The following is a 26055-nucleotide window of genomic DNA, read 5'->3' on the forward strand; positions in this document are numbered from 1 at the left end:
CCTAGGCTGGTTTAAGAGACTTCACTTCCCTGTGCTGCCATAGCAACCAGGAAACAACCTCTGCTCACAATGAGAAGGATGGTGCCATGGCCCAGATCTGTAGATGCACAAAGCCGGTAACAGAGCAACAGGACCAAGGGACAACAAGGGCACAGGCAAAGAGAAGAGAGAGGTTGCCCAGAGAATAGACAATCCAGAGCTTGAGGAGTCTGAGTTTGCAGTTTATTTTTTTCTCCCGACAAAGACACACACTGTCTAAACTGTGTGGCTGGTTGTTATTAAGAAGCTGCTGTACGAAGGAAAAATGTATTTAATAAAAGGCCCAGTGTTTGTGGTCTTCTAGGGCTCACTGCTGAGCTCAGGAAATCTTGAGGTGTGACCAGTTTTCAGCCTTCAAAACCAAGATGAACTGCCCTTGAGAAGGGTGGTCAGGAGGGAAACATGTTCACGCTCTCTCTACTGAGCCGGGGACATGGGAAGTTGGTCCAGAATAAACAGAAGCTAGAAGTCTATTTTGAACCAGAGGTAAGTCTTACAGCTGAATAAAGGCATATTTTGGGGGCGGGAAAGGAATGCTCTATTTTTCCATTTGGGGCTGAGCCATGTGTGTTTTGGTTCCGTTTGTTAGTGAGGTGGTGGGGGTCACTGGTAGACTTCCCCTACTTGGTAAAACTCAAGAAAATAAGAAAGTTTGCTTGCACATCAATATTGCCACTGGGACCCTCTTCCTTCCCCTTGGACACTAACTTACAGTCTCCTTTGCTTTAGACTGAAGGAGATTCCAGATTGTCTAGAATTCAGATGGTTTGGTTCAAGATCAGAATTTCCATGTGGGTTCTAGGCAAATTGATGGCTGTTTGGTTTTGAGAAGTTGTCCTCTGTGATTGAAATGTTGCGTATGTTCATGCCATTTCAATGGCTTCCTTGAACTGTCTGAAATTCAACCCAGAGGACTCATACTTAACATAGGCCAAAAAAAAAATTTTTTTTAAACAATAAAAACAAATCTCATTTTAGAAGATTTTAAAGAGGTGGCAAAATTCCCTTGTACTGGAATTTTATTTCATTGAATCCTGCCAGGAATAAGAAATCCAGTGGGGTTCTTTGAAATTTTTTGGATCATACAGAGATTTCCATTGTCTTGGTAGTTTGTCGTGATATTTGACCTTTGCTATGGTAAAAGACATATAAAGTTTCAAAGGACCTCTGTAGCCAGCAGCATTCACTTACTTACAAGATATGCAACTACTTTATAGGGTCCTAAATAGCCAAATTAGGTAATGTTACATAGCATCTGGAATGTATAGAAATTCTCCCTGTGTACAGTCGAAGTGATGGTTGGAACAGTTTTCCCCTATTTAAACTGCCAGCTAGTCCAGCTCTAATTTCAAAGTTATCTGCTGCCTTTGATGATTCTGACTACTTATTTGCATACTAGGAAATTTTAACTGGCCTGTAGCCTACACTCTACCCTATTTAAGACTCCGAGCATGAATGGCTCTCCTGAAAGTTGCAGAGGGTAAAACAGAACAGAACTCTGCTCTGGGTTCTACTAATTCTGAGGTGTGGAGAATAAAACCAGTTGCTAAGAAGAGTGGTTGTATTCTGTGACACCATGGAAGCATTCAGAGAAAATCAGTCACTAAAAAAATGTCGGGGTGCCTGGGTGGCTCAGTCAGTTGAGCGTCTGACTTCAGCTCAGATCATGATCTTGTGGTTTGTGAGTTGAGCCCCAGAACTGGCTCGCTGCTGTCAGCACAGAGCCCACTTGGATCCTCTGTGCCCCCTTTCTTTGCCTCTCTCCTGCTTGCACTCTCTCAAAAATAAACATTTTTTAAAAATAATTTAAAAAACTAAAAGATGTCAAACACCTTGCACAAGTAGTATTGCTACAAAGGGGCCTTGGATCAAGGTGGTTTCTTTCCATTGCAGGATTACTTGAACTGGAAGTCCCCAGAAGATTATGTCCTGGTCAGCAAACCGCAGGATGACGGCATTGCCAACCAGCACACCTGGAGCCTCTTTCTTCCTAAAACATTCAGTACTAGAAAGGGAGCCCTGATCCTCTACTCAGAAGGTTTAGCCTTATCAGCATGGACACCCGAAGGGAGGAGAAAAGGCCCCTACCACTCCAAAGGCCACAGGAAGAGGCTGGGTTTTGAACTGCACACACTCCAGGACCTCAAAGAAGCCATCCTGGCATATGGAAGGGGACAGGTAGGCAGAACAGTCCTGGGTTTGGGGAAGATGCTGGCCTGTGGGTCTAGAAATCCAGTTGTAGCTTTGGCTATAATTTCTCAGACCCTAGAGAAGGTATAAAACACTTGGATCTCCATTTCTTCATCTCTATAATGGGATTGTACTCTTGGCCTCATCTGCCTCACTCAGTTGTCAAAAGGCTTAAATGAGATAATGTATGTGAAAAGGCTCTGAAAGGATAAAGGGCTATATTACCATCATTTTGTATTTTCCTTTCCGTTAAAGTAATACAAAGTCCTTTTCAGCTTCAGACAGATCCAGGCCAGCAGACATTTCATCAGAATCCTTGAAATCCTGTCTCATAGCCACAAGCATCATCATCATACCTCTGATGTTTTTGGCTTTGTGGAAATGAGAGGGAGAACATTTTAAATATTTACCTTGAGCCCTTCAGCATCTGCAGAAGTTAATGAGTTTTTCCATTCTGAATTTAATGTTAAGGGAAAATCCCTGTGCTCATTTTTCTGATTCATATGTTCTAACGTCTTATGAGATGTCCACATGGCCCCTGCTTTATATAACTGCATGCATCAGCCCTTTGGCAAGGCCATGTGAGAGTCTAGGAAGATGTATCACTTTATACAATTCTAGGCCATAGATGCTGGGTCACTCCCTAGTTGTTGTTTTTTTTTTTTTTTTAAGTTTATTTTTTGAGAGAGAAAGAGAGTAAGAGATTGAGAGTTGGGGAGGGGCAGAGAGAGAGAGAGAATCCCAAGCAGGCTCTGTGCTGTCAGCACAGAACCAGACATGTGGCTTGAACTCACGAACCTCGAGATCCTGACCTGAGCGGAAATCAAGCCTCGGTCGCTTAACTGAGCTACCCAGGCGCCCCCACTCCCTAGCTTAAAAGTCTGCTGGCTTCTCATTCCCCACAGGATAAAGTCATTGGCTACCTATACCAGGCTCTTCACGTTGACTTTCTCTTCCATATCCAGCCACGTCTACCCCTTGTTCTTACCACCACCTGAACTGTGAACCCGAGACCCTACCCATATGAATAGCTTACCATTCCCCAAATACTCTGTGCCCTTTCCTGACTCTGTGCTTTTGTATCTGCTTCTCCTGCTCCTGCTTACCCTTCAAAATATGACTCAGATGTCATTTCCTCAGTGACGTTTTCTCCACTTCTCTAGGCAGAGATATCCCATTGCTCCCTCCTCTGTGAACATTCCCATACAATCATGCATTGCCATTTATCACTTTGTCCATCTGTCACCATCTCCTTGAGGGCAGGAACCATGTCTAAATCATTTCCTGAAAATAGTGAGTACCCATAAATGTTTGTGGAATGAATAAATCGATCATGTAGGATACTTCCAGTGTTTCTTACATCATCTCCCAGTATCATTATTGGGCAACATATCACCTACCCCACCCTAGGCAGAGCTTCCAAAAGGAAAGATTCCTCTGCCCCTTTTCATTCTTTCAAAATACAGAGAAGTATTGTATGAGAAGTATTTTATTTAATCTTCACAGTGACTCTGTGACATATGGTTTTTCTTGCCCCCTTTCATAAATGAGGGAACTGAGGCTCAGAGGAGTTAAGTGACCTGGCCAAGGTCTCAGAGCTAGTAAATGACAGAGCCAGAATTCAAACCTGGGATTGCTGACCTCTCCAGGGCAGGCATGCTTTGCACTTGTGCCCTATTGTCCATGGACTTGGAAGGGCCTCCAGATGTCACTGTGCCAGGACTTGGCCTGTTTGCCCTCACATTCATTCCTCACCTTTAACTTACTTTGCTCTACACAAAAGTAGGGTTGACCACAGACTATATATAATTCCACAAACATCTGTGTCAACTGGCTTCTAATTGAATTTGCCAGTGGGAGACACTGGAAGGAGACTGGAGAGAGAGAAGAGAAAAGCCAAGATATTTCTTCCCTCCCATTCTATCTGCAGGTGGTGAGGAACACTTGCATCACCTCTGTGGTCCAGCTCCCAACAGACAGGCCCAGTGTGACTCTTCACCAGGTTCCTCCAGCTGACCCTACCTGTTCCTCCCTCTGTCCTTGAGCCCAGGGATGGTGCTGGTTTCCTGATGTTACAAATCTCAGTGTTGCTTCACCATATTTCTGGCTTCTGAGCTCTCTAATCACCGGTGCAACCAACTCCCTGAATTAAATTTTTGCTGTGTTTAAATACTTGAGCGGTTTCTTTTTCCTGGTTGGACCCTGCTGTATAGGCTAACTTATTGTCAAGAGTAAGAATACCTTCCACAGCTTTCAGACACTTGTCAATATGGCTTAAATATTTCAGGCAGCAGGGATATTTTTACTTTGTAAAGTAGAAGAGTCTATTTGGGGATGGCTTCATTTGGGTTAGACTTGGGCTCAGTGAAAAAGGGATGTTCCTGTCTTCCTGTGGTACCCACTTAACCAGATATATAACACACACCTGTAACGAAACAGAACACTGTATTCTACCACCAAATGGGTAGAAGAGAAATGGTGTGAAGAAATCAGAAAGAAAAGAACTAGTTACAGTGTAGAAATTTAAGATTAAAGGACATTGGGGTGCCTGGGTGGCTCAGTCAGTTAAGCGTCCGACTTCGCTCAGGTCATAATTTCCCTATTTGTGGGTTCGAGCCCCACATCAGGCTCTGTGCTGACAGCTCAGAGCCTGGAGCATGCTTTGGATTCTGTGTCTCCCTCTCTCTGCCTCTTCCCTGCTCATGCTCTGTCTCTCTCTCTCTCTCTCCCCCTCTCTCTCAAAAATAGATAAACATTAAAAAAAAAGATTAAAGGTCATTGTAGGTTGAAATAGGAGGAGTAACCTGAAGGGATTTGGGATTAAAGAAAATGAACAGCTTGGAAGAGGAGAGCTTTGTGAACTGTAGACCACCATCTGATTATGAAACCTACAGACTGGCAAGAAGCTATTAAAATCATAATATCCGGTGCTGGGAAGGCTCTGGGGAAATAAGCCATCTCATACATTAGGAACACACATTCACAAGACTTTTCTGAAGGGCATTTTGGCAAAAGCCTATATAATACTCTGATTTAGCATTCTACTTTTAGGAATTTGCCTTAGGAAATAATCAGAGATGTGCCCAAAGATTTATGCACAAGAATGTTTACTACAGGTTATTTATTACTATACAAAGCATTGAAAATAATAAACATCCAACAATGAAACATCAATTAAATAAATTATAGTACAGTCATATAATGGATTTGGGGTTGGGCAATAAAGTCATGTAGTAGTCATGAAGAACATGAGAAAATATCCACAGTATATTTTTAAGTCAGGTTACAAAGTAATATTCATATAATAAAAACACCAAAGTTCTTTAACATTTTTTGGGTATTTACTATGTTCCTGCCACTGCTTTAAGTACTTTTTGTATGTAACTCATGTATGCTTCCCATAAGTCCTGAGGGTAGGTACTATTATTATCCCATTTTAGAGGTGAGGAAATTAAAGCACAGAGAGTTCGAGTCATTCACTTAAGATTATACAGTCATGTAGATAATTGCACCAGAATTCGAGACTAGCAATATAGAAAACATCATCTCTCTAATGTAATTCCAATTTTTAAAAATTAGTTATATAAGCAGGGGGATACATGCCAAATTTTAACGATGGGTGGTGGAATTAAAAGTCATATTTTTACTCATACATACATTTTTACCAAACATTAATTTTTTAAGTCATAGAATTTTATGAAGTCATGGTATTTTAAAAATTAAATTTAAATCTGTGGGTAATCTTTCATGTTTATGTGGATTCCCTGTACATATGTAATTAAATCAGATTTCCTCCTGTTAAAAAAATGAATAAAATAAAAAATTTTTAAAGTAAAAATCTATAACTTTGAAGGAAGTAGACAGTGACAGAGAGTGAGGTTGACCTTCAAGAGCCAGATGAGATCAGGAAGGGAAATGAGATAGAAATAGTACTGTAAATTAGGCCCACCAATCACCACACTATCTGTTCCTCAGGGTCAGTATTTCCTTATCAAAATAGTATATAGTTCAAGAGTTAAAAACACCACACTCAAAGTAAAAGAACCAAAATGGGGGTGGGAGGGAAGGGGAGATAGTTGACAGAGTAGGGCTGCTTACAGAAGGATCTATACTGGCTGAACTGTGAATCAGGAAACCTGCAAAATTCCAGCTCATTCAGACCTGTAATAATAGAGCCCATCACAGGGAGGTGCAATTAAGTTTTTAAAGCATCTCACATTATCTCCAGTTCCATATATGGATCTAATGACATTCAGTGGCAGTGTGTTTGGGTTTTATAGCTCAACATACACTTATTCTTTAAATTTCTTTTTTTTTTTTTTTTGCTTTTTTTTTTTTTTTGAGAGAGAGAGAACACTTGTGGGGGAGGTTGAGAGAGAGAGAGGGAGAGGGAGAGGGAGAGAGAGAGAGAGAGAGAGAGAGAGAGAGAATCTTAAGCAGGCTTCACACCCAGTGTGGAGCCCAATGCTGGGCTTGATCTCATGACCCTGAGACCATGACCTGAGCCGAATTCAAGAGTCTGATACTTAACCAACTGAGCCACTGAGGTGCCCCTTCTCTTTAACTGTCTTGATGGCCCAACTCTTAATGAGCAAAGATAAGTGCTAAATCAAGAGATTAGATGTCAGAGTTCTCACACTTCTAGATACAAACATGTTGCTTTGTTTTTCAAAGAAAATATTGTTAAAACATTCCTAAAGTGATAATCATTTTTCCCAAGGGCTTTAATTCATTCAGCCTCTCAGTATTTAGAAATCAAATAGTGGGGCATCTGGATGGCTCAGATGGTTAAGCATCTGACTATTGGTATCGGCTCAGCTCATGATCTCATGATTTCATGAGTTGGAGCCCTGAGTCGGGCTCTCTCTCTCCCTCTCTCTCTGCCCTTCCTTTGTCTCTCTCAAAATAAATAAATAAAATTAAAAAAAATTTTTTTCAGAAATCATATAGCTATAAAACCTAAATAACCATAGTTTGGGGTAGTAGGGTAGTATCTAAATGATAGTAATAATGATGCTCTTGAAACATAGCAGAAGCAAAGCATAGAGAAAGTACTTCCCAAATCATCAGAAATATTAAATAATTTTCACATTATTTTAGTATTTCATATTTTTTAATGTTTTTTATTTTTATTTAGTTACAAAGAGTGTGTTTGTTTTGTCTTTTTTTTAACGTTTTAATTATTTTTCAGAGAGTGCAAATGGGGGAGGGGCAGAGAGAGAGGGGGACAGAGTATCCAAAGCAGGCTCTGCACTGATAGCAGTAAGCCTGATGTGCGGCTTAAACTCACAACCTGGAGATCAAGAGTCACATGCTCTACCAACAGAGTCAGCCAGGTGCCCCCAGTATTTCTTATTATATTTTTAGAATTTTGTAAATCTGGTGATATTTTTTAAATATCCAACAATGGAACATTGATTAAATAGTGTGTTAAAAATAATTTGTTTAAAAAGTTCATTTCACAGAGCATCCCATTTCTCTGTCCCATGGAGGGATAAATAGGATTTAGATTACTATAGTTGATTTCAACCAAGGATATATTGCTTCTGCCATCTTCCTTATACATGTAGCTATGTTTAAGAGTAACATCAAATTTGTTCCACTTTCAGTATATCCTTATGCATTCTACACTGCCTAATTTTTCTACACATCTCAATACTGAATGCTCCTAACTCTTCATTTGGTGTTTTCAGCCAATGTCCAAGCCATGAAGGCATCTTCAGGCTACTATTTTTCAAGTAATATTGTGAGAAATATATTTCTCTATTCTAAACATAATGATTCATCATACAAAATAGAAAAATATAGAAAAGTAGGAAGAATAACAAATTACTTTTTGAACCAAAGATCAGGAAGAAGAAGTTCCCTTTGCAATTACCTGCTACTTGTGCAATGGTGTTCCTAAAAAGTGATCAGAGCTCGAATGGTTATCAACAAACTGTCAAGTAGGCACCAAAGCAGTGAAGGGGAGACAGAGTGATTTGACTGTACTCCTTTTGCAGAGTGTCCTCCATCTGAGCAGCTCCTGAGTAGTTGTACTTAGGAAAGATCAAGAGCAAATCATAGTTCAGCCATGACAATGAAGTCAAAGGTATTATCAATAATAGCCAGCACTTATTGAGTGCTTAATGTATGCCAGGCATTTTATCTACATAACCACACTCAATTTGCACAAGCCTATGATCTGGGTGCTAGTTTTACCCCCATTTTGTAGGAGGAAACACTGGGGCATGAAGTTAATTAACTTGCCCGAAGTTACACATCTAAGGGGTGGAGCTAGGCTTAGAACCGAAACAACAGATTCCAAAGCCTCACTCCTAACTCCCAGAGGGTCTCATTTTGAAGATTCCATATGCTCCAGAGAAAAGAATTATCTCTCTTGCTTTAACAGCCTTTTTAAAAAAAGAGATGCGGCTCTTCCAGGGGTGCCTGGCTGACTCAGTTGGTTAAGCATCTGTTGATTTCGGCTCAGGTCATGATCTCACAGTTCATGAGTTCCAGCCTTACATCAGGCTCTGCACTGACAGCACAGAGCCTGCCTGGGATTCTGTCTCTCCTCTGTCTCTGCCCCTACCCCGCTTGCTCACTCTCTCTCGCTCTTGCTCTCTCTCTCTCAAAATAAATAAAAATAAACTTAAAAAAAAAAAAAAGAGAGGGGCGCCTAGATGGCTCAGTCGGTTAAGTACCCAACTTCTGCTCAGTCATGATATCCTGGCTCATGAGTTTGAGCCCCATGTGGGCTCTGTGCCGACAGCTCAGAGCCTGGAGCCTGCTTCAGATTCTGTCTCTCTCTCTCTCTCTCTGCCCCTATTCCACTTGTGCTCTGTCTCTCTCTCTCTCTCTCAAAAATAAGTAAGCATTAAAAAAAAATTTTTTTTAAAAAGAGAGAGAGATCTGGGTCTTCCAAAACATGCCTTAAAACCATTTACAATTCTAGGAAAGCAAGTCAGATTTTCATCAAATTAATCTGGGTTATAGGTAATATGTTCATAGTTAGCCATATATATGATTCAGTAGACTTCTATTTTTCTAGGCTTTATGTACTTCATCCACTGATCCCCATGTATACTAGATTGAGAATATTTATAATGGCCAACACATAACACTATTATATCCATCACTATTCTAAGCACTTTATACTTACTATCTCATTTAATCCTCACAACAACTTTATGAGGGGTGTACTTTTTCACTGCTGTAAAATAGGCATAACATAAAATTTACCATTCAATTTTAAATGTAACAGTTCAATGGCAGTAAGTACATTCATATCATTGTACAACCATTACTTCCATCCATCTCCAAAACTTTTTTTTTAACATTTTATTTTTAAGTAATCTCTACACCCAACATGCACTCGAATTTACAACCTAGAGATCAACAATTGCATGCTCCACTGACTGAGCCAGCTGGCACCCCCAGAACTTTCTTTATCTTGCAAAACTGCACCCATTAAACAATAACTCCCTATTTCCCCCTCCCCACCAGCTACTGGCAACCATCATTCTACTTTTTGTCTCTATGAATTTGACTAAGTACCTCATCTGAATGGAATCATACAGTAGTTATGCTTTTAGTATTTTGTGACTGGCTTATTTCACTTAGCATAATGTCTTCAAGGTTCATTCACGTTGTAGCATGCATCAGAATTTCATTTTTTTTAAGCTGAATAATAGTCCTCTATGTATATACCATGTTTTGTTTATCCCTTCATCAGTTAATAGACATTTAGATTGCATCCATATTTGGGCTATTGTGAACAAGGTTGCTATACACATGGGTGTACAAATACCTATCTGTTTGGGGAGTCTGGCTGGCTCAGTTGGTGGAGCATGCAACTCTTGGTCTCAAGGTTGTGAGTTTGAGCCCTACATTGAATGTAGAGATTACTTAAAAATAAAATCTTAAAAAATATATATCTCTCAGTTAATGTCCCTGCTTTCAACTCCTTAGGGTATATACCCAGAAGTAGAATTGCTGTATCATATGGTAATTTTACTTTTAATTTTTTGAGGAATTGCCATATTGTTTTCCATAGATGCAGCTGCATCATTTTACATTCCCATCAGCCATGCACAAGTGTTCCAATTTCCCCGCATCCTCACTGATACTTTTTATATTCTGGGTTGTTTTTTGTGTTTTTTTTTTTAATAGAACCATCTTAACAGGTGTGAAGTGGCCTTTCATCATGGTTTTGATTTGCACTTTCTTAATGATAAGACACATTAAGCATCTTTTCATGTCCTTATTGGCCACGTGTATATCTTCATTGGAGAACTGTCTATTCAAGTCCTTTGTCCATTCTTAAAATAAGGCTGTTTTGTTTTGTTTGTTTTTGAGTTGCAGGAGTTCTTTATATATTCTGAATATTAATCCCTTATCAGATATAGAATTTGTAAATAATTTCTCCCATTCTCTGGGTTGCCTTTTCACTCTGCTGATGGTATTCTTTGATGCACAAGTTGCATCATATTCAAGAAACTATTTCCAAATCTGATGTCATGAAACTTTTCTCCTGTGTTTTCTTTTAATGTTTATTTATTTTTGAGAGAGAGTGACAGAGAGAGACAGACAGATAGAAACAGAGTGCAAACAGGGCAGGGACAGAGTGAGACACACACACACAGAATCCCAAGCAGGCTCCAGGCTCTGAGCTGTCAGCAGAGAGCCCAACACGGGGCTCAAACCCACAAACTGTGAGATCATGACCTGAGCCGAGGTCGACGCTTAACCAACTGAGCTACCCAGGCACCCCTCTCCTATGTTTTTTTAAGAGTTTTATAATTTTAGCTTTTATACTCAGGTCTTTGAGTTAGTTTTTGTGGATCCTGTGAGGTAATGGTCCAACTTCATTGTTTTGCATGTAGGGTATATACTTTTATCATCCTCATTTGACAGTTTCTTAACTGAGGCAGAGATGGGTCAAGTAATTTCCCCAAAGTCACACAGCTAGTAATCCTGGTGGAACCAGGATTCAAATCCAAGCAGACCGAGCTCTTATAAGAACTAAAGCTTAATTTTTGCTGGTTTTGATTCTAGTTGTTGCACCTTTGCATTTGTGACATATGGCTCGTCAAATCTTTGATGCTAAATTGTTTGGCCAAGAATCAAGCCCTGTTACAACATTGCAACTTTGGAAAAATTCAGACGGCTTTATGATTCTCTTTTTAATGGCTTGATATCCAGGAACATATCATCACCAAAGACATACGGGAGAGAGATAGTATCATTTGCACAGAATCACAGAAATTAAACCTGCAGAGAAAACAACTGACTGAGAATGGTAGTGTTTACACAAAGCTGATTGAAGTCAGGCTGGAGGTGGAGAAGACTTCCCAGGCACAGCTGCAAGTGGCTGAACATCTCTCCCTTCCCATCCCACCCCGACTTCTACTCCAGTTGCATTTACCTGGCATCTCCAAGGCTGGCTCCAGTCACACCTGCACAGGTGCAACAACAACGGGTGGTCACCCTCTCTTTTAAAGTTTGGACTTTGGGGCACCTGGATAGCTCAGTGGTTTCAGACCCTGACTTTGACTCAGGTAATGATCTCACCAATGATTAGTTCAAGCCCCACGTCACGCTCTGTGCTAACGGTGTGGAGCCTGCTTTGGATGCTCTGTCTCCCTCTATGTCCCCCCGCCCCCGTTCTCACTTGCTCGCTCTCTCTCTCTCTAAAACAAATAGACATTTGGGTGCCTGGGTGGCTCAGTTTGGTTAAGTGTCTGACTTCGGCTTAGGTCATGATCTCACGGTTTGTGAGTTTGAGCCCCGCGTGTGGCTCTGTGCTGACAGCTCAGAGCCTAGAGCCCGCTTCAGATTCTGTGTCTCCCTCTAACTCTGCCCCTCCCTCACTCATGCTCACACACACTCTCTCTCTCTCTCTTAAAAGTAAATAAGCATTAACATTTTTTTAATAAACATATAAATACATAAATAAATAAATAAATAAATAAATAAATAAATAAATAAATACTTTTGAAGTTTTATTTATTTTTTAACATCTTGACTAGTTATTAACTAGTCAGTGCCTAGAACAGTACCTGACATATGGCAGATGCTCAACAAATAGTTGTCAGATAAACATATTAGTTGCCAGGGTGTGTCAGGGAGAGGCCATAGCCTCTACCCAGTAAGGGTGTGCAATCTGGTCAAGGACCAGATTAGAGTGACCACAGTGATATCTTGGAGGAGGGGGAATTTGAGCTGAGTCTTGTGGTAAAAATAAGTGTAGAGTAACTATCCAGTTATAGGTAAGTGAAGGCATAGAGGGAAGACAGTCAGGGAAATTAGACAGGAATGGCTCTTAGCTGGAAAAAGAGGGTGGCGTCAAGTTGTACAGGGATTTGCCTGCCAGTCCTGGGATTTCTGGACTTTTCTCTTCATCCCTCTGTCGACTTCTGCACACAAAGACTGGCCACCATCTGTGGTAAGAAAGCAGCTGGCTGTCCAGGCCTTTCTTGCTTTCCTGGGGAACCTGGAACCCTGCCACCCCATATCTGCTGAGCAGGAACACAGCCTGCACCAGCTCCTTTCATTCTTTGCAAACCGTCACCTACCATCATTGGGTCCAGGGTGGACATGACAGCCAGTGCAGGGATGGGGACAGGTGCTGGGGTCCCCTTTTCTCCTCTGCACATGGAGGACCGGTGAGCACTGGGAACATGGCTGGCCAGAGAAAGTCCCTTGTTAGAGGAAGCACTCTAGTGGAGTGTAGATAACAGGCCACTCTGCACACTAATTACTCATTTCAGAAGAAACCAGAGCTGGAGTTGATTGGCAAAGCCAAGGCAGACCTGAAAAGTTTGAAAACATCACAGCCAGCCTCCTGCTGTCACTCATTTCCCTGTTCCAGAAATTCCCTTCCTGGCTCCCTTCTGTCTCCTTTTAGGTTTTATAGTAACTTCTGGCAGTTAGAGGTCCAGGATAATGTTGGAGAAGGAACTGAGGTTATACATATGAGAGGAGGGTGGGTGCAATAAAACAAATTAATTTTTAACATGTTTTCCATTTATTAATATAATCTAACCACTGCTGATTTTTTAAAGTATATTTATTCATCTTTGAGAGCAAGTGAGCAAGTGCATGTGAGTGGGGGAGGGCCAGGGAGGGATAGGGAGAGAGAGAGAGAGAAAGCAGGCTCCACACTGCCAGCACAGAGCCCAAGACACGGCTTAATCCCACAGACCTTGAGATCATGACCTGAGCTGAAACCAAGAGTAGGACGCTTAACTGACTGAGCCTCCCAGGCACCCCTATTTTATTTTAAAAAAGGAAGAAGAAAAAAACTAGCTGTAATCGTATGCCCAACACTCTATTACCACTGTTATTAGAATTTTAATATATTTTCTTCTAGTCTTTCCACCATGATTATATACTTATATATTTTTATAAGATTGTAATTGTACTTTACATTCTCTCTTGTATCTTGCTTTTTTCTACTTAACATATTGTTTCACACCTTGGACTCCCATACCAAGTACTAACCAGGCCTGACTCTGCTTAGCTTACGAAAGTAGATGAGATCGGATGCGTTCAGAGTGGTATGGCCGTAGACTCCACACCTTGGAAATGAGTGAATAGATTCAACCCTGACTTGTCTTCTTGGTAGCCCTAAGCAAGCTCTGGGCCTCTCTCACTGTATCAGTTTATCCAATAAGATGTGAAATTTACCAACCAACTTCATAGGCATGATTTGAGAAACTATTAAGAAAAACCAGAAAACTAGAAAAAATTTAAAGAAACTGTACTAGACAAAATTATGACTCTCAAAGTTGTTTATGTCTTAATCCCTGGAACATATGAATATATTAGATTAAGTGGCAAAAGGAAATTAAGGTTGGAGATGGAATTAAGGTTGCTAATAAAATGGCCTTAAAACAAAGATATTATCCTGGATTATCAGGGCTGGCTCAGTATACGCACAAGGATCCTTAAAAGTGGAAGAAGGAATCAAAAGGGAGAACCAGGAGAGAGCAGCATGAGAAGGACTTAGCCCAACTTTGTTAGCTTTGAAGATGGAAGAAGGGGTCACAAGCAAGGAGCCTTTAGAAACTGGAAAATGCCAAGAAACAGATTATCCACTAGAGCATCCACAGAAAATAGGGCCCTGTCAACACCTTGATGTTAGCCCAGTGAGATCTATTTTAAACTTCTGACTTCCTGAACTATAAGATCATAAATTTTTATTGTTTAAAGCCATTAAGTAAATGGTAATTTGTTAAAGCAGCAATAGGAAACTAATACAGAGGCAAGATCAGCTTTCAAACTACAGGCAAAAATGTATCTAAATACCCCAAATTCCAGGACAAAGGATTTTCTAACTCTTCTTGGCAACACCCTGTCCCATTTAGCAAACTTCCCAGTAAAGCTCCAGAACCTAGCTGATAACTTCAAAAATACCCATGAAAGAGAAACAATAAGGGGCTCTTGTCCAGATCAACATGTGCATCATGCTATCTACATAGGGCCCACAGACTCTCAGAGGAGGCTCAGTCTTATGGCAGAGAGAAGTCATTTGAAGCAAAGATTTACACGGAGGAAATGAAGTTCCAATTCACCCAGAAAGATCTAATGGCTCCATATTCCAGGGCTTACCACAGTGCCTGGCACAAAGATGGTGCTCAGTAAAGACGACTACATGACCAAATGAAAAAATGGAATGAGAGAGAACTTGGATCAGTTTGCCTCAGGACTGCCTGATCCTGGGCAGGGACAAGAAGAAAGGCCAGTTTGCAGCCCTGCATGAAAATCCCGACATAATCATTGCCACCCCTGGGTGCTTGGTGTATGTGGCTGTGGAGATGAACCTGAAGCTGCAGAGCGTGGAGTATGCAGTGTTCGATGAGGCAGACAGGCTCTTCGAGATGGGGTTTGCCAAGCAGCGGCAGGAAATCATCTGCCGCCTCCCTGGGGGCCACCAGACGGTCCTGTTCTCGGCCATGCTGCCCAAACTGCTGGTGGGGTTTCCCCGGGCAGGCCTCACGGAGCCCGTGCTTGTCCGGCTCAGTGTGGATGCCAAACTCAACGAGCAGCTCAAGACCTCCTTCTTCCTTGTGGCGCAAGGACACCAGAGCCACCGTGCTGCTCCACCTGCTGCACACAGTCGTGAAGCCCCAGGACCAGACGGTGGTGCCTGTGGCCACGAAGCACCACGCGGAGTACCTCGGCGAGCTGCTGAGGACCCAGGGGGTGAGTTGTGCCCACATCTACAGTGCCCGGGACCAGACGGCCCGCAAGATCAACCTCTCCAAGCTCACCCATGGCAAGTGCTCCATCCTTATCATGATGGACCTGGCAGCCCATGGCCTGGACATTCTGCTGCTGGACAATGTCATCGACTACAGCTTCCCTGCCAAGGGCAAGGAAGGGCATTGCCCTCCCTATAATCCTTCTCTTTCTTATCCTCCGGAAAAAGCCTCAAGATGTATGTGGGACTGAATTTTTCAGGGTCTTTTTGCACTTGAAGTACCTGCCACATAAAATGTTCAGACATCAGAGACCAGTTGATGCTTTGTGTTTGGATTCCAAACATTCGTTTAATTTACAAATTCCTAAAGAGGACAACCAATTGAGTAATTAGCCATGCTTTCTTTTCTCTGTTACTCAAATTATTTTGTTAGTTATCAATCTTATTTGTCCCTTTTTCTCCAGTGCCTGACATATTGTTTGATGCACTGTATGTATGAATGAATAAAATGGATGAATGAATGAATGAATTAATGAATGAATGAATGAATGTCCTGGATACCTGTTTCTCTCTTCCCAGCAGAGATATTCCTTTATCCTATGGCCTTTGGCTTCCCAGCTCTCTCTTTAGCTGAAGAAGAGTCTCTGGTGGTCTTGAATGCTCAGCTACAGCTGTGGGCTGTCTTTCTGTGGCATTTTGATCTCCTGAATACATCGAACTGGAGCAAACCAGAGCAAGAACCCAAATCCTAAGGCCTTCCTCTCCACATCAGGCACGTTCTATATTTCCATCACATTTTTTTTTCTTTTTTCCTACTTTTTAAAATTTAAACATAAGCCTTCTTTGATAAATTTTGGCAGGATACAGCAAAGTAGCTCAGGCCACTGGCTTACTGACCTCACCTGACAAAGGTGATTACCTGATGGGTGGGGAGAAATTGACCAGGAAGTGGCATGAGGGATCTTTCTGGGCTATATTTTTGTTTTGTGTGATGGTTACAGAGGTGTATACAATTGTCAGATTTTATTAAACTGAACATTTTAGCCCTGTGCATGTTATTATATCTTAATTATGCCTGTTTTTAAAAAATTCTTTAAGAGAAGGACTCAAATCACAAACTGCTCATCAGTCAAGAATGTCATGATTGATTGGTGATGTCTACCACAGACAAGGGGGAGGAGGATAGATGTCAACACAAGTCCTCATGTTTGCTATTCTTGTGCTTAACTGATCATAGTTAGAGAGTTTCTGCATCATTTAAGTAGTTATAGTATTAACTCATCCACATTAAAGGATTATAATGAGGTGAAAGTTCTCTGTAGAATATATATCCCCGGCCAAGTGTAAGATGTTCTTATTCACATTTATTCCACATGATGTCTTGCACAGTGGAACTGACTTTGGCAGGTAGGTTCCCAGAAAATTCTCCTGGACTGAAATGAAATGCAGCAGAGCCAGATATTTTCAAAACGCAAGGCTTCCCGTTAACATGAACATAGTTTGTCTGTTCCATTATTCATATTACAAACATTAAATGCTGATGCTGACTTGTTGAGCTGACTTTCCCATTGCCCTACAGGGCCACTTTTTAAGGTGCTAAAATTCTTTCCACAGGCTGAACTAAGTGATGTGTTTTCTTTTGAAGCTCTTTATTCTTTTCTGATGCTTTGTCTCAAGATGGGGTCTGGAATTTCTCATTTCTCCTTCTCCTTCCAACTGAAAATCTACAGGGGCCTTTCAGAGCTTTGCTCTGTGGGCTCTTGGTTTATGTCTGTTGGCTGAGGCATCTGTGCCTTTAGGCACCTTCCAGGAGTCTCCCAGTGTACTGATGAGGATTGTGCTAACCAGCCTGTATCACTGGGAGGCTCAGGGCTCAGCAGCCATGCTATTTCCATGGTGTCCCCACAGAGGGAGCAGGACAGAACCTGGCAACCATACCTCCACTTCCGAAGCCAACCAGAGAGCCAGGCCCAACGGCAGATGCAGCCTGGGTATTCAGCCAAGAGATACCTCCGAGGCCTCTTGCGGACATGGCCGCCTGACACAATGTACAGGCTCCAATGTGCAGGTCAGTGGGGCAGTGGGAGGACATACATCCTGAGCTGCCCTGCCTTCTGGTGTGAGAGTCTTTTTTCCATCAAGTCCTGAAACATCAGAATTTAGGTCCAATTTTGTGTTAAGGCAAAGGTGCTCAAGCTTGGGAGCTGAGAGCCTCTATCATACCCTTTACCTTTTGTCCTCCCCAACATTTGCAGAGGAACATACAGCCTGAAGTTTTGCCTTCTCTCTAGCTCCCCTCAGGACCTTCACACTGTACATCCTAAGCAGAATTTTCTTCCCAACCTTCTCTACTCAGAGACTTCAGATCCTCCAATCAATCCCTCTCTTTTACAAGATAAAGAAAAGAGGCCCAGGGGACAAAATAATTTGCCCAAAGTCATTCAGCCAAAAGCAAAGCTGGGACCAGAAGGCAGATCTCCTCATACCGCCAGCTCCACATTCACCCCAATATTCCCTAGTTCCCATTCTGAGGTGATCCCAGATCCTCCAGGAAGTAGAAATGTTAGGCTTCCTCCTCTTAAAGATGGCAGCTCTCCAGCATCATCCACTTAGGAGATGGACACCCTTCTGCTGAACAGAGACCCCAAATGCACTCTGTAAAGGCTTGAAAATGAAAACAGGAAACTATTGGGGATTCAAATTGCCAGAGATTTAGCAAATAAACAGAGACCCACACAGATAGATACACACACACAGAGTAAAACTTGTAACATTTGGTACATATTTCTGCTAAAAAAGTATTCATTGTTTATCTGAAATTCAATTTTAACTGGACATCCCATATTTTATTTGGCAAACCTACTGGGGATGAGAGGAGTGAGAAGTAGGATTTGCCAGTGCCCACTGCATGTTTGCCATTTCTTCAGCACAAACAGGACCACAAGAAGACTGACTTTCTTCTTACTTTATAGGTTTACCTTGGAAAAGGAGAGAAAACAACTATTTCCCCAATGAGTGATGACTTGAAGGAAGATGAGGTGTGGGCTTGTCCAGTAGGTTTTACCTTCATGGCAGGCCCAGCATTGCAGGCAGTTCCATTTATTTAACACTTGTGAGAAACAGCCTCTTAACTAAAGATATGTTTATCTTTGGGTGGGGCAGAGGACAGAGCAGACCACTGCCTCAGAGCCTGGCCCAAACATCTTCAAGGACAATAACTCCTCTTAAGATAAGAAAATGTCTCCTCAAGTTGGGGGAACAACAGCAATACTGCGGTATGAGATCACTGGCCCAATGGCCTCGGCTACCCCTTCCATCACATCTCAGAGCTCATTACCTTTATAATCCCAGTATGTTCTTTGGTCCCATATTTCCACCCCAATGATAACCCCTCCACACCCTTCAGACCCACATTTTCTACAAATCCTTCTCTGACAACTCTAGCCAATATCGAGCTCCTTATTTTCTGACCTTATATCACATCAACATTTGGGGCCAAACAATTGAACGCAGAAGAGCTTCATCTCTCCAACAGATTATTAGTGCCTTTAAAAGAGGCCTATGGGGCGCCTGGGTGGCGCAGTCGGTTAGGCGTCCGACTTCAGCCAGGTCACGATCTCGCGGTCCGTGAGTTCGAGCCCCGCGTCAGGCTCTGGGCTGATGGCTCAGAGCCTGGAGCCTGTTTCCGATTCTGTGTCTCCCTCTCTCTCTGCCCCTCCCCCGTTCATGCTCTGTCTCTCTCTGTCCCAAAAATAAATAAACGTTGAAAAAAAAAAAAAAAAAAAAATTTAAAAAAAAAAAAAAAAAAGAGGCCTATGTCTGGTTCTTCTGTGTCTATCCCACTGCCTAGCAGTGGTAACCCCCAATAAATAATTGTAGAATGACTGAATGGAGAATCATGGGGCCTATGTAGCAAGTAGGATACATCCGGTAAAAACCATTAGATTCTCCCCCTGAAGCAGGAGGAGCCTTTTACCCAAACCCAAAGAAGCAGTCATGTTTCTTCCACCAGGGAGACCCAGTTCTTGGGAATGGTGAAGTGGAAGAAACACATATGTGGCACAGGACCAGAAGCATGAAAGACACTGAACAGAGAACCCTCTATGGGTTCTATCTGATTTTTAATCCCTCCCATCTACTAACTGTCTTCTCTAATGGGCAATGTCCAAGGCCAAGACTAGTGCAAGTGGGGAACCTTATAGTTATCTCCAAGACCTCTGGACCGGTGACCACTCTTTCTACCAATAACTCCTGGCCAATAACTCTACCAATACTCTTTAGGATACATCAAGGATTCTGTGCTGCTCCAGGACAGTCAACTTAATGTACCAAAGAATCTCAGGCCACAACAGGATCTTTCAGGTGTACCCCCGAAATACCATCTCTTGCCTGTCTTCCCTTCATTTTGGATTCAACAAGGAAGATCTTTTGAACAAGGTACATGTTGATTTTATGACCAGATCTCAAATATTTGAATTTTTAACACTTTAAAATGGAGTTCACCAAAATAAGTTCTAGGGATCCTGGGTTTCATTGTCTTTAGAGTCTAGACCAGCATTGTCCAAACATACTTCCTGTAATGATAAATTGTTCTATAATACGTGCTATCCAATTAGTAGCCATTAGCCACATGCAGCTATTGAACACTTGAAATGTAGGTAGTGTGACTGTAAAACTGAGGTTTAAAATTTTACCTCCTTACAACTAACTTACATCTAAACAGCCACATGTGGCTATTGACTACTGTATTAAACAGTGCAAGTCTAGACTCTAGATTTTAGATGATTTCTTAAGCCTATTCTACTCTAATATTCTTTAATTCTATGGTTTTGTGGCAATGTTATAAGAAAAAATTCAGGCTTTGGAGCAATGCCTGTCCTTTCTCTTACTAAATGTAAGATCTTGAGTAAGTCACTTAACCTCTTTGAACTTCTGTTTACTCATCTCTGTAATGAACATGATGAGTCTTGCCTCATTAGTGTACAGAAAATTATTGTGAATTGTCTGTAAGTGGTTCAGTACTATGAACATTTTACTTATCAGTAATATTCTTGGGAACTTGCAGCATTAAAAGAGCCAGAAATTGCCTTTACTAAGGAGAAATAGGAAAAGATGACTGGGTAGCACTAATGGACAAAGAATAAGGCATTGTCTAGTGCCAGGGTTTTTGAGAAAAGAGAAGGTAAGAACAAGAGACTAACATCATATGAAGCTAATTTTTCTGAAATGAAGAAGTACTTTTCCAGAAATTATGGTAGTGCCTACCTGAGCCCTGTCCTTGGAAAAAGATCTGGCCAGGATAAGTAGAATAACTGGTCTATCAAATGAATGGAGAAGAATGTGGCAGGTTCTCAGAGCCTGGTGCCATTAAACATTCCTGCCATACACCACCCTTAAGACTTGACTCTGAAACCATGGAATTTTGGTCATAACCTTGTCCACATGTAGCTCATCTATAGGAAATATGCTGGTCAGGCAATTATATTTCTCTTTGTAAATTAATACACTGGTTTATAGAGTCACTCTACACTTTGTTAATGTGGGTCAACATCCAGACCAATTGATTCTGGGACACTGAAGAGATCAAGTTTCTGGGCCACCCATGTCCTGGGAATGGGTCCTTCCCCAGGTAGCACCCAATTTTGACATTGCCTTATGCACTCTGCAAAATCCTACTGTCTCCAGTTAATATCCTTAGACTTTGATGCCCTAGGGTCTATAAAAAAATTTTTTTAACGTTTATTTATTTTTGAGACAGAGAGAGACAGAGCATGAACAGGGGAGGGGTAGAGAGAGAGGGAGACACAGAATCTGAAACAGGCTCCAGGCTCTGAGCTGTCAGCACAGAGCCCGATGCGGGGCTCGAACCCACAGACCGTGAGATCGTGACCTGAGCCGACGTCTGACGCTTAACTGACCGAGCCACCCAGGCGCCCCCCTAGGGTCTATAAATACTGGACAGGGGACTGCAATACTTTTATTCTGGGAGTGGATCAACACTACACACCTAAGGGATCAAGCGATTTCCTTAATTAATCCCATATGCCAAGGAGTTGTAATAAGCAGGAAGAAAACAGAGGACATATAGAATTATAATTAAACATGTGACCATTAGCACCAGATCTCAAGCCATGTGACCTCTCTGGGCTTCAGTTTCCTCACTTATAAAATGGAGATGACCACACCCACCTTCACCTCATAGGGATGGATGTTGGAGTTAAATGGCATAAAGTAGTATCTGGCACATAGTAAGTGCTCAATAAATGTTAGTTCTAGACCTCCCTGCCTTGTGTTTTCAAGCATAATTACTAACTAATTGCAATGCTCAAATCCTCAAAATCGCAAGGATCAAAAATCAATTTGTAAAGAAGTAAAAACAGCTCAGAGGCTGTAACTTGAATGCTGACTGATTGTTTTATTGGTTTTAACTTCATCTCCCCTTGGCTTCCCTCTCTTTTCCACTTTATTTGGAAAAGTAGGAAAATCCCAGCTGCAAATCTAAGATTCCTCCAACAATGTGATATTAGTCACATCACTTATGCTCCCTGCATCCTTAGTTTGCTCATCTGTAAAATGGAGTAATGGTATTCCACCCTCTCTGTATTGTTGTTAAAAATCACAAACGAGGTAAAATAATAATAATAATAATAATAATAAGGCTCTCTAAGACCTCTAAATTGTTAACCAAATTCACATTATTTGGATAATCTGGATTCATATTTTGAGACAGAGAGACCAAGTTTTGTGGTCTTATTTCAACAACTGAAATTCCAATACCTTCCTTGCACACCTGTTTCTATTAAGCATAAGCAAATGAGCCAGATATGATGTTTATTGAGAAAAATCTTGGTTTCCCTTGCATAGATTGAGTCATATATTCAACATCACCTAGAATACAGCCAAAGGGAAGAATGCTTCTCCATATCCCCCTACCTACAGTGCCCTCTGCCCCAGTTTAGATAGTTTACCATATAAGCGGGTGGCCACTTGGCCAGAGTTTCACTTCCCCTACTCTCAGAAATATATTTGGTTCCAGGTGAATCTGACGAGGAAGAATGGACCTGAAGTCTGGCTTGGCTCCAAAGGATCATTCTAGAACACACAAAAAGGTCTTTAGTGCCACACTCTGTATGGACTTGAGGTCCTCTTGGGGGCAGACCTAATGTGGCCCTGGGCCTCCTCAGATTGAGAGGTCCCAGGGCTCATGAGGCTTCCTTGGGCCACTAAAACCTGAGCAGACCCCTCTAAACATGAGCCTGAGTCTGCCTCTGTTCCACCAACATTCTCAGCTTTGGCTCAGACCCCAGAGAAGCTCTCAGGAGCCAATGGTCAGAGGAAGGAGAGTTGGAGGGAGGGAGTAGCCTATTGAGTGGGCATTTGGCCTTTGACCCACTGACACTAAGGATGGGAATGATGTAAGGGAATGACAAGGGTTGGGGGTAAAGAGGGAAGGTAAGGCTGGCTGGGAGCCTCCAGAAGTCTGGAGTTCCAACATATACAGGGCCCCTGAAAGGCTTCCAGAGCCCCTGGTTGAAAGTCAGCCCCACATTGTTCTATGCAGAGGCATGCCAAGAGTAGAGGTGTTGCTAAAACGGCCCCAACAAGGAAGGTTTGCCAGATCGTTTCAGCAATAAATCTACCTTGAGTAAGTGATGAAAATAGCTGCAGGACCCTTTACCCCATCGATGAAAGATTTGTTAACTATGCTGGAGTCATCTGTTGACTCAGATCCTTCCTGAGGGTTGCACAGACAGGGTAAGTTCAGAGAGCTGAGCAGCCGTCCATCACAGTGCATTCAGCAAAGGCTTTTCCACAAGTAAACAACCAGCAGACAGCCCAGGAAATCAAGTGCTTCAGACTGAACATCTCAATGACAACAGAGCAGGACTGCTGGTCAGCCCACCATAATCACACCACTGTTACCCTCCAGTCCCTCACAGTTTGCAAAGGGCCAGCGTGTTCATTCTTTGAGTGCCAGACAACTTTGTAAGGAAGCAAAGGCAAAAGAAATCAGTATCCCCATTTTACAGAGGAGGAAACTGAGTCCAAGAAATGAAGACTCAATCCTGAGCCTCCTGGATCCCAGTGAAGTTCTGTTCTATAGACCTGGCTATAAGCCAACCTCCATATAAGCACAAGCAGAAATGCAGAAACAAGAAAGGAAGGGGAACAAAGGCCTTGATCAACACTTTTGCTCAGAGGAGCAAGAAGGGAGGCAGTTTGGAAGCAGCTAACAGTACCATGCCCATCTCTGGCTTTACAAGGCTGATGCACTGTTCACCTTTGCAGGTCAGCAGGGCCTGGATGAAGGGGAAGCTGGGACTGGTGGACGCATGGACGAGGGCTGTGTAGCCAAGAATCACAGCCAGGGGATTCACTTGCTGCCACGCAGGAAGCAGCCATGCCAGGAAGATGAAACCCAGGCAGAGGTACCATTTCTGATAGGCTCCCCTGTGTCATTGTTCTTCTTGACTCCAGAGGGGATACTCCCTCCCTTCACCATTTCTTGGGGTTCATCCAGAGAAGGGAAGAGTACTTCGAGCCTATTGACCACTGTTTTCCAAAGGGTCACATGTGGAACACTGCCAGCTGCTCAATGAAAAAAAGAATTTTGTGGCCATATACATTTGGGAAACGCTGCATACCATATGCTCCTCCCAGAAAGTCACAGGACACATTTGAATATAAACCATTTGGGGAAGTTCTATAGGTGAAGTAGCTGGTTTAACTTTAACACATGGTTTTCCAAATTTCTTTAACCACAGAGTCTCCCTACACTCTTTGCCCCATCTAGGCAACTGGAGTCTTCTAGAAAAGAGCTCTTGGCCTTACAGTTGGAAAAGCCTTGGTTTGAATCCCAGATATGACTAGTTGTGGTGAGCCTGATAAAGAAACGTAACTGACTGAGCCTGAATTACTTATTTTGTAAAATGGAGCTGTTATCATACATACTCACTAGCTACCATGAGGATTAAATTCGTTAAAATGTAAAAATGCTTTCTAAACTCTAAGGTGTGTGTGTGTGTTTGTGTGTGTGCACGCGCGTGTAAGATGACAGTGGTTCAGAGCAATATAGACAACATATGCTCCTATCTTCAAGCTCAGTTGACTTACAAGAAGGTCACTGTGAACTGGAAAGGGGGAGAAGAGAGGTGCCACATGGCAGAAGGGCAAAGGGAGAGACCTTTTACAATGCATAGAGATAAGGATCATAGAGCTTCGTTTTTTAAATTTTTTTTCAGGAAAGCACTATATGAAAGAAAAAGAAAGTACTATATGTCAGGCATGGTTAAAGGTCATTCCTCCTCTAGGAATAGTAAAATGTTTTATTATAACAAACAACATTAGAGATCTTGCTATTACAACCATGTTTTTCTTCCTAGGCTGCAAAGGAGATTTCTTCCTTGGAACTACAGTCTAGCACAAGGTCTGACTGTTAAAGGAACCTGCTCCATTCCTTTACAAAGCCTGTTTACAGGAATGTGTATCTGTCATTCCCCAGGACACATCAATAGAGAATCACCCTCGTATACACACTTCAAAGGAGAGTCACAATGAAAAAATACAGCAAACCTCCAGAAGGGCCTTTGGGCATGCCTGCATCGATCATTCTTGGCTCCTGAGTGACAAATCCCACATTACATTCTATGGAGGGATCTTCCCCAATAGAAAGGCAGATCTCAGCGGTAAGAAGCCAAACGTCTTGCTTGTTAATATGGGTAACCCTAATCATGCAGAGTTCATTTAAGAACACTGAGGCATGCCGAGCATCACTTCCTCATGTCTTTTATCTTAGAAAGTAACAAAGTCCAGTCGAAGGTGGCAACAAGACTGACAACCCCCTTTTTTGCCTAGTACTCAAGCACACGCATACTGCAATTAGACCGCCTGGGTTTAACCCCACTTTCCAGTTGTGATCTTAGGCAAGTTATTTGATCTTGCTGAGGCTCAGTTTCCTCACCTGTAGATTGGGGATAAGAATAATCCCTTCAAAAGACTATTGTGGGGATTAAGTGAGTTATTGCACATAAAATACTTTGTATAATTCTTTTCCTATATTTAGTACTTAGTATGTGTTAACTGCTACTATTATTATCATTCTCTGCATCACCTGACTTGCCAGCAAGAACCCAACCCAGGTAATGAGATTAGGACTCCCTGAACCTACCTCAGCCAAAGCCATGGCTGTCTCAGTGCCTGTCCTTGCCTCTATTCCTATTAACCCCAAAGTGATAGAAGTTGAAAGTCAACTGTCTGTCCACATACTTGCAACTAATAAGTTCTCATTCCCATCCTATTTCTACAGACAGACAAGAGAATATAAAACTCCACAAGGGCAGAAGCAGTCACTTGTTACAGGAGCCTCCTGCTGAAAGATGCCTTTTCCCTCCTATAGCACCTGCCACTGGCTCAGAGAAAAACACAGCTGGGGAAGTGAAGAAGAAAAAGGTTGTGTGTATGTGTGTGTGTGTGCATGTGCACATGTGCATGCATGCTTGCTCTTAAAAGATTAATCTCAATCTAGCAATGAGACAACTAAAAGGGATGTCTCAGAGAACTGGCCCTACTTGCTATTGAGCTCATCATGTGCAGCTAGAATAAAGCTGTAGTAATTTACTAAATGTTGAAAATGGTGC

The 26055-nt window shown here is 42.1% G+C and overlaps 1 protein-coding gene across 6 annotated transcripts in view; it reads left to right on the forward strand.

Moving 5' to 3' along the window:
- Window positions 1-26055, forward strand: part of KIAA2012 (KIAA2012 ortholog) — a 108053-nt gene continuing 81998 nt past the window's right edge. For 5 of the 6 annotated variants that reach the window (XM_086719293.1, XM_086719296.1, XM_086719295.1 and 2 more), the window contains exons 1-7: window positions 1-525; window positions 1933-2217; window positions 17327-17486; window positions 19700-19855; window positions 23708-23847; window positions 24921-25104; window positions 25725-25867. In XM_086719293.1, coding sequence (XP_086575419.1) covers window positions 442-525; window positions 1933-2217; window positions 17327-17486; window positions 19700-19855; window positions 23708-23847; window positions 24921-25104; window positions 25725-25867 — 1152 coding nt within the window. In that variant the 5' untranslated portion in view covers window positions 1-441. The remainder of the gene's footprint in view (window positions 526-1932; window positions 2218-17326; window positions 17487-19699; window positions 19856-23707; window positions 23848-24920; window positions 25105-25724; window positions 25868-26055) is intronic. The other variant, XM_086719298.1, reaches the window with a different exon arrangement.

The sequence above is a fragment of the Puma concolor genome, chromosome C1 (genome assembly GCF_028749965.1).
Source record: "Puma concolor isolate L17-30 chromosome C1, mPumCon1.1.hap2, whole genome shotgun sequence".
Lineage (NCBI taxonomy): Eukaryota > Metazoa > Chordata > Mammalia > Carnivora > Felidae > Puma > Puma concolor.